The sequence below is a fragment of the Balaenoptera ricei genome, chromosome 9, assembly GCF_028023285.1.
Source record: "Balaenoptera ricei isolate mBalRic1 chromosome 9, mBalRic1.hap2, whole genome shotgun sequence".
NCBI classification, from domain to species: Eukaryota; Metazoa; Chordata; class Mammalia; order Artiodactyla; family Balaenopteridae; genus Balaenoptera; species Balaenoptera ricei.
Window position 1 is genome coordinate 62,702,899 of NC_082647.1, and position 8,753 is coordinate 62,711,651.

An 8,753-nucleotide genomic window follows, 5' to 3' on the forward strand; every position below is an offset into this window, starting at 1 on the left:
TGAAGAGTGGCCCCCACTTGCCGCAACTAGAGAAAGCCCTCGCACAGCAACGAAGACCCAACACAGCCATAAATAAATAAATAAACAAAATTAAAAAAAAAAAAATCACTCCTAAGAATCTTCATTTGGCACCAGATGATGTGTTTAAGAGAAACACTCTGGGAGGTTTTGAATCAGACTTGGTTTTTTGTTAGCCAAGTTACAGGAAAATTTTTAAAGTGGGGGGAAGGGAAGAAGGAAACGGACCAGAAAAAGAATTTAAGCCATAAACCAACAAAGCACTGATAGTTCCAAACACGTCAGACACTAAAATGACTGATATAGGCTCAAGTGGTTTATAAAACCTATAAAATTCTATACCAGCAAAGTCCCCATTTATCTGTAGAGTTCAGAAACTAAAACAAGGAATAGTTTAGCTTAAAACCTTATCTCAAGAGAATCATATACACTTCACATGAATAAAAATACCTGAAACCAAACATTTTTAATAGCTCCAATACCCAAAATATAAAGAAAAAAAATTAATTCAGAAGACTGGGCAATCTCTATCTCCCCTCCACACTAACCACCCATCCCATGGAAGACCAAGGGAGATCAGACCTTCCAGACTTATGCAACACCTGGCCGCTGCAAAATTCTATGGAGACTCCTTGTGGAACAGCAGTTTCCCATCTCTTGTGTCTCTCCCTGTCTTGATCATGCAGGAAGCAAGTCTGGCTGTGCTATTTGTTATCATTGTCTGTCACCCATCTGCAACATGATATTGCACAGGTAAGTACAAAGTAACGTATCTAGTTCGCTTTCCCCCAGAAGGTTGAGGCTCAGGTACAGGGTAATTCTCCTGTGCATACAGTCATTATTTAGGCCGACTCAGTGACTTCAACAGGCTTAATCATGTGATCAGGCTTGTTGCCAGCTGCATAATGCTCCCACATCTGTAGATAGAGCCGCTCTAGTTCCATTGTGTATTGTTTGGTGTTGAACAGAGGGCTAGATATTCTCTGCTTCCAGACTTTGCCACGAATTCTCTTCAGGTATTCTAGATCAGTTCCCAGTTTCACAGCTATGTCTTCATATTCTTGTCTATTTTTAGCAATAAGCTCAAGACAGCCTAAACAAGTGAGCTGGGAAGCTGCAACTCGGGAAGCAAGAGTCTCTCCTGGCATAGTCACCATGGGTGTCCCCGACCAAAGGACATCCATCCCTGTGGTGTGTCCATTACAGAGTGGAGTGTCCAAGCAGACATCAGCCAGCTGGCCTCTCCGAACATGTTCCTCTTTAGGAGCAACAGGTGAAAAAATGATACAGTTCTGGGGAAGGCCCATATTTTGTGCGTACTGTTGAATATTAGGTTCTCCTACTGCTGGAAAACGCAACAGCCACAGTACACTATTGGGAACACGCTTCAGAATATTTGCCCACATCTGCAAAGTAGATGGGTCAATTTTATATAACTGATTAAAGTTACAGTACACAATGGCATCTTCCGGTAACCCGTACTGAGAACGTGTGGTTACAATAATGGTACGGGGAACCTCCTCTCCAGTGGCAGCCTTATTGTTGATCTGGGTAGTTGCCAGTCCATTGCTAATACTGAATCCATTAATTGTTATCTGAATTTGTCCTCTGTTAATCATTTCAATAACTGCTTCTGCAATCGTATTCATAGGAATGACAGGCATATTAAGAGCTTTATTACTGCTGTCTGCGTCGTCTCCTCCATCAGGACATTTCATCTTGACAATTTTCACATCTGGTAGACTATCAAGAAATGCTTTGAGGTCGATGCCATTCAGCACAATTCGATTGTCATAAATGTGCCCATTGGACTTAAAATCGATGACTGCTTTTTTCTTCAGGTGAGGGAACATATTAGCATGATCACCAATAAAGAAAGTATGGGGCATATAAGCCAGTTTCTCAGAATACTGCTCAGCAACTTCAGCAGGTGAAGTTCCCTGATCAGTGATGATATAATCCATGAAAAGGGCGCCACTAGTCCCAGGGTACCCCAGCCACATTGCCTGAATAGGAGCTGGCCTGAAAGCAAAGAGTTCATTTCGAGCACCCCTGGTATAACCATTCATATTTACAAGGATGTGTATACCATCTTGATGGATGCGATCAGCTGCTTTTCCATCGCATGGAATCTGAGAAAGATCAATGAAATGATTGGCTTCTGCCATCACCTTCACTCGGAAGTTTGTGCCATCATCTGGGCTCAGGGCATAACAGAATACCTCAAATTTATCAGGATTGTGCACGCCTGGAATAGACTGCATAAGATGAGAAGTAGGATGGTTCCCAAAGTCAGAACTCACGTATCCTACATGCAGTCGACCATCACTGAGCTTCAAGTCTTTTGGATGTTCATACGGTGGTTTATGAAGGACATTGATGTTATCCAGGCAGAGGTTCCCATGCCTCTCGGCAATAGCCTTCCTGAAGCCGTGAGGAAGAGGATAAAACATGCTGTGATGAGGTTGCACAGAAGGCAACCTATTCTTCTCTAACTGGTCAGCCACAACGCTGACCAACTTCTTCATGCGCTCATCATAGTCTGTCCAATCACAGACAATCTGCAGACAATGAGCCAGATTACAATAAGCGTCAGGAAAATCAGGTTTAAGCTTCAGAGCAGTGCGAGAAGAAGCAATTGCTTCTGGAATATTCCCTGAATCCTTGTGAATGGAAGCCAGATTGCTGTGGGCATCCGCAAATGCAGGGTTAATCTGAATGGCACGAGTATAACACTGCAAGGCTCCCTGAACATCCTGCATCTCCTTTAGAGTGTTTCCCATATTAAAGTAGGCCTCAGCAAAGGTAGGACTGATTCGAATAGCCTCCTTATAATGCATCAGAGCTTCCTGCAGTTTTCCCTGCTGCTGCAATACACTTGCTAAATTTGAATTGGCAGCAGCGAACTCTGGGAAGACTTCTAATGCTTTATGATACAAGCGAACTGCCTCTTCAGTGTTTCCCTGTTCTCGTTTGATATTGGCTAGGTTATTCAGAGAGTCTGCATGGGTGGGACACAGCCAGAGAGCTGTATTATAACAATCTTCTGCTTCGGCAACACTGCCCTTCTCTTTGAGAGCGTTGGCTAGGTTGCAGTAAGCGTCCGGGAAGTGTGGTTGCAATTCAATAGCTCGCCTGTAGGTGTCTATTGCCAGATCTATCAGGCCTTGCTCATAGTATACACAAGCCAGGTTGCCATGTACCACTGCATGATTTGGACTCAAGCTTAGGGCACGAAGGTAAGCTGCCACAGCTCGGTCAAAAATCCGTGCCTCTTTGAAGACATTTCCTAAATTGATATAAGCATCCAGAAAATTGGGGTCAAGGGTGACAGCCTTTTCAAAGTGATGAATTGCAAGCCAAATCTCCCCTTGTGCATTGAAAACACAGCCAAGATTACTCCAAGCTACTGCAAAGTTCGGTTGCGTCTCAATTGCTTTCAAATAACATGCCTTGGCTTCTTCCAAGCGACCCAGGGCTTTGAGCAGGTTCCCCAGGTCACTGCAAACACAGTACAGATCAGGATTGTACTGAAGAGCAGAGGCATAAGCTTGTACTGCCCCTTCCATGTCGCCTGCTGCTACCAAAGCGGCTGCCAGGTTAATATAACCATCAATGAAATCTGGTTTGAGACGCAATGCATGCCGGTAATGCTCAACTGCTTCCTGCAACTGCCCGCTTTCCTTGTACACATTCCCCATATTCGAATAGGCTTCTGCCAGAAGAGGGTTCTGTTTAATTGCCAGAGTACTAAAATGGGCAGATCCATCCAGCCTTCGACACTGGAAGTGTATAGATGGAAGTAATAAAAGTACACCAGTATCGTCTGGCTCTTGTCTCCAGAGCTGCATGCAGTGTCTCTCAGCTGCCTCAAAATCTCCTGCCTGATATTCTCGACGTGTCAACTCTGCTAACCCTTGGAAGGAAAGCATACATTTCGTTGGTTCTGTGCTGTCGGCCACATTGCCCACGGAAGACGCCATCTAGAGCTTCTGGAGGGAGTGCAAAAAGAGGGTAACTGAGTCCTGCTGCCGCCACTACTGGCAAGAATGTTTCTAGAGGTAGCAAATACAAGGGCAGCAGCCGTACCACTGCTTTGGCAGGCTTAAGCGGCGGCAACAGTTACATACACTGAACCTTAGGAACTCTGGTTGGCCATCTATCTCTCACGGTCTTGAAAAAATCACAATGAGGTTTTTTTTAATTGATAAAATGGTTCTAAAGTTTATCTGGAGATGCAAGAGGGAAGAGATGTGGGGACATATGTATATGTATAACTGATTCACTTTGTTATAAAGCAGAAACTAACACACCATAGTAAAGCAATTATACTCCAAAAAAGATGTTAAAAAAATATAAAGTTTATCTGGAAGAATAAATGGGGCTACTGATAATAGAATTCTGAAAATTAAAATTAAGAGGTTAGACTTGTTCTAATGGATAAATTTTAAAATGAATGATAAAGCGACAACCATTGAACCACTATGATATAGTCAAATAGAAAGCTCTTAAACATCTAGTAGAAAGTGCTCAAACATCTCTTTATATTTTTAGAAACAGTGAATGTTGGAGGAAATAATGGTAATAGAGAAAGTATAAAATAAATAATGTTGGAATAATGGTTAAGGAAGGGTAGTTAATTTTTTACCTTAAAATACGTTCTAAAACAAATTTGACTGTATTTACCTAAAATAAATTATAGATAAGTTAATGTAAAAAAATTTAAATCATTATTCAGAGGGAGCACAGAAAATATGTAACAGATTCACGATGGTATAAGTCACTAAATTCAATGACTTTGCAGGACCAACTGATAATCTTGACTACCAACACTCTTTTTCTTCCCTTTGCTTCCTTTGACTTCTATGACACACACTGCCCTGATTTTTCACCTCACTTTGGTTGCTACTTCTCCGATTCCTTTGCAAGATTATCCTCCTCTGAAAGCCATTACATGTTTGAGTTCCTCAGGGCCCATTCCTTCTCTACACTGTCTGCCAAGATATTCACATTTATACCCACGGCTCCAATTACCACCTCTACTCAGGTGACTCAAATTTAACTCTCCCCCAGGCATTTCTTACCTATCAGTATAAGTCAGAATCCCTGAAAGAGACAGGTGGCACACTCAAATGTACCGTAATTAAGGAGACTGTAGTCAAGAGATCATTTGCAAAGGGTTTGGGGAAAACAACAGAGGACAGTAGTCCAGCATCTCAGGGAACTTTTACTGCCTAGGCTTAAAGGAGGAGGTTAGGGACTTCCCTGGTGGCTCAGTGGTTAAGAATCCACCTGCCAGTGCAGGGGTTCAAGCCCTGGTCCGGAAAGATCCCACATGCCACGGAGCAACTGAGCCTGTGCGCCACAACTACTCAGCCTGCACTCTAGAGCCCGCGAGCCACAACTACTGAGCCCGCGTGCTGCAACTACTGAAGCCCATGTGCTGCAACTACTGAAGACCGGGCACCTAGAGCCCGTGCTCTGCAAAAAGAGAAGCCACCGAAATGAGAAGCCCACTCACTGCAATGAAGAGTAGCCCCCACTTGCCGTGACTAGAGAAAGCCTGGGCGCAGCAAAGATCCAACGCAGCCAAAAATTAATTAATTAATTTTTAAAAAAAGGAGGAGGTGGAAATGATTACTGGATTCGAGAGAGAAAAAAAGAGGAAGAGGTGGGAGGAAGAAGAGCAGGAGGAGCAGGAGGCCAAGGAGGAGGGTTTGAAGGAGGCAGGTGGAAAGAGGAGGAGGTGGGGAAGAGGAAGCGATGATGCAGGATGTATATTGTATAGAGTAAATACTCAGCCTTCACGCTTCTTCCTTCATGTACCTCCTATGGGCTGAACGCAACTAGAAGGCAGAGCACACGGGAGCAGGTGCTGGGGATACATGGAATCTTGACATCCCACACACGTCAATGTCTCCGGACAGGGATCAGCGTAGAGATGGGTGGAGAGTGGCTCTAGATGGGGAGGCAGAAGATATCTACCTAACAGACACCTCCTACTTGGCTTCTTCTCTAGGACATCCCAGGGATATTTAAAACTCAGCAGGTCCAAGATTAAACTCATGCACTGCCCACTCCACAACCTCTCAAGAACAAAACTAATGAAAAACAAACTGGTCCTCTTTCAGTGTTTTCTGTGTCATCAAATGGTATCAAGGTCAGGTCTGTCTTCCCATAACTGTGCAGGAATGGACTGGAGTGGGGCAAGAGTAGGTGCAAATAGATCATTGAGGACACTATTCCCCTAGTGCAGACAGAAATGATGATAGAATGGGCTGAGGAAGTGTTGGTAACGACGAACAGAAGTGGATGGATTGAAGTGGATAGATTGAAGAGATATTTAGAAAGCAAAATTGTTAGGACTTGTTATTAGATTGGATGTTTGGAGGTAAAAGTAATGTGGTTGTCAAAGATGACACCTTCAGTGATTTCCCATAGATCTTAGGAAGGAGACACAACTCCTTAACATGGACTTATTGGCCCTGCGTGGTCAGCATCCCCCACTTCCCACCCTTCAACCTTCCACCTTCACTTGTACCAGGCCCCTCTGAGGATGTGGACCATGTTCTACATTCTTTCAGTCCTTCCTGTTTCCTATGCTTGCCCCTGAGCAGGACCTTTGCACCTGCTATTTCCACTGCCTGTAATGCTCTTAGCCAACTACCTAAGTCCTCTTTATCCTTCTTAGCTCAGTCACCACTTCCCCAGGAAAGCTTCCCCTGACTTCCCTAACTAGACCTAACCCTCCTATGAAAGCGCTCCTATACTGTGTTCTTCCCTCTGTAGCCTCTATCCTTTAGTAGCTTACACACACTTGTGTGGCTTTTCAGTTAATGCCTAACATATTCTCAATCCCCCACCAGGATATGAACTCCACGAGGACAGGGACTGTGTCTTTCTTGTCTCACAATATTCTTATTGCCTCTCGTAGTGCTTGGCACCTTGTAGTACACACACACACACACACACACACACACACACTCTTTAATGAATGAATGAATAAAAGTAAAAGCAATGGAATATATCATGCAGAAAAACACTGATGGATTTAATAGACTTAAATTATAATCTTCTCTATATTAAACAAGAGTAAGGAGTAAATGATAAGTGATAAACTTAGAGATATATTCATAATATAAAGACAAGAAGACTATATCTCAGTAGAGTTCTTGCCACATCAACAATACAAATAATACCCAACAGGAATTGACAAAAACAAAACAAACAAAAAAACCCCCTAAAACAGAAAGAGTTATGACAACTTTTCACTGTAAAAATTGAAACTCCAAATAAAACTGGCCTAAACAATAAGGAAACCCACTGTATCACGTAACCAGAAGGACAGGATGGCTTCCCTCAGGATCATGAGACGGTACCCAACGATCACCGGGGACAGCATGCTTTCCTGTGCACATTCATCAGAGGAGAAATGCAGTCTCTTTGCTAGCAGTACAATACAAATCCTGGGCTTCCCTAGTGGTGCAGTGGTTAAGAATCTGCCCGCCATTGCAGGGGACACGGGTTCGAGCCCTGGTCTGGGAAGATCCCACATGCCGCAGAGCAACTAGGCCTGTGCACCACAACTACTGAGCCTGTGCTCCAGAGCCCGCGAGCCACAACTACTGAAGCCCATGCGCCTAGAGCCCTGTGCTCCGCAACAAGAGAAGCCACCCCAATGAGAAGCCCGTGCACCACAACGAAGAGTAGCTCCCGCTCACCACAGCTAGAGAAAGCCCGTGTGCAGCGACGAAGACCCAACGCAGCCAAAAAATAAAATAAATAAAAATAAATAAATTTATCAAAGAAAAAAAATACAAGTTCTTCTCTTTAGCTTCACTGAGTCACTTTAGGACCAAGCTGGATCAATTCTGCTGTCAGAGGATGCCATGTTCTGATTTTGAACCACTCACTAGCAAGAGAGATTGGATTACCACGTTTGGTCTGTAATCCGGGGGAAAAAAAGAAACAAGGCATAAAACACTGCAGAAAGAGTGTAGTTACAACAGAACATTTAGCATAAAGCTTGATCTTCTAAAATTCAACCTCTAACTCAACTCCATAGGCTCTTGGCTATAGGCCTTAGTGAGTAAACAGTTGAAGCTACATGACCAGACTTAGCTTGATCTACTGTCTCTTTTGTTGAGGAGAATAGGTTGGACAGTTTTAAAAACTTGAGCATAGGAAAATATCTGAACTCACTTTTAAGTTAAGAGTCTGAACGTCCGGGATAAAGGAACGTGTGTTAGCGAACTGGGATTTCCAACAGATCTTTAACCGTGAGGATCAGTGACGCTGTTCTTTCTCCAGGTTTAATTTGATAATTTCCCCCATTCTTCTCAGACCACTCTTTTGGTTCTCTTTCTGCCTTTATAGTCACCCTTCTGAGTAATCTTGGGCAAGTCATTTAACCTCTGCTGTAGCCTTTCTGAAAGAGCCTTCCATCGTGGATTTCCCTCTGTCTAAACATCTCTAAAGCTTCCTTGGAGTGAAAGATCAGGAAAATCTATGAATTTAGGATAGCCCTTAAAAGCAGAAAGCTAATGAGGGAGTACTGCATTTTTACACAGTCCTCCTTTTAAGGGCTTAAAAACAGATCTTTCACCTAGATAAGAAAGGAATATGCCAGCATCAGATTCTACCCCATCAGTCTCCCAGCAGTTACAGCAAGCCAACAGCTCAGCCTGGGCCTAAATTGGCCATGAATAGACAAGTAAGGACAGCAGAGAGGCAGG

At 43.5% G+C, this 8,753-nt stretch overlaps 1 protein-coding gene across 1 annotated transcript; it reads right to left on the reverse strand.

The window, feature by feature from the left end:
* Nucleotides 1–822: 822 nt before the first annotated feature.
* On the reverse strand, nt 823–4,001 carry LOC132372004 (UDP-N-acetylglucosamine--peptide N-acetylglucosaminyltransferase 110 kDa subunit-like). The gene has a single exon (XM_059933905.1). It carries the CDS (start codon nt 3,999–4,001, stop codon nt 861–863), a length of 3,141 nt encoding a protein of 1,046 aa, XP_059789888.1. The 3' UTR covers nt 823–860.
* Nucleotides 4,002–8,753: the final 4,752 nt, after the last annotated feature.

Coding starts and splice junctions, on each gene's coding strand:
- LOC132372004 (XM_059933905.1), bottom strand. CDS start 4,001: ATGGCGTCTTCCGTGGGCAATGTGGCCGACAGCACAGAACCAACGAAA.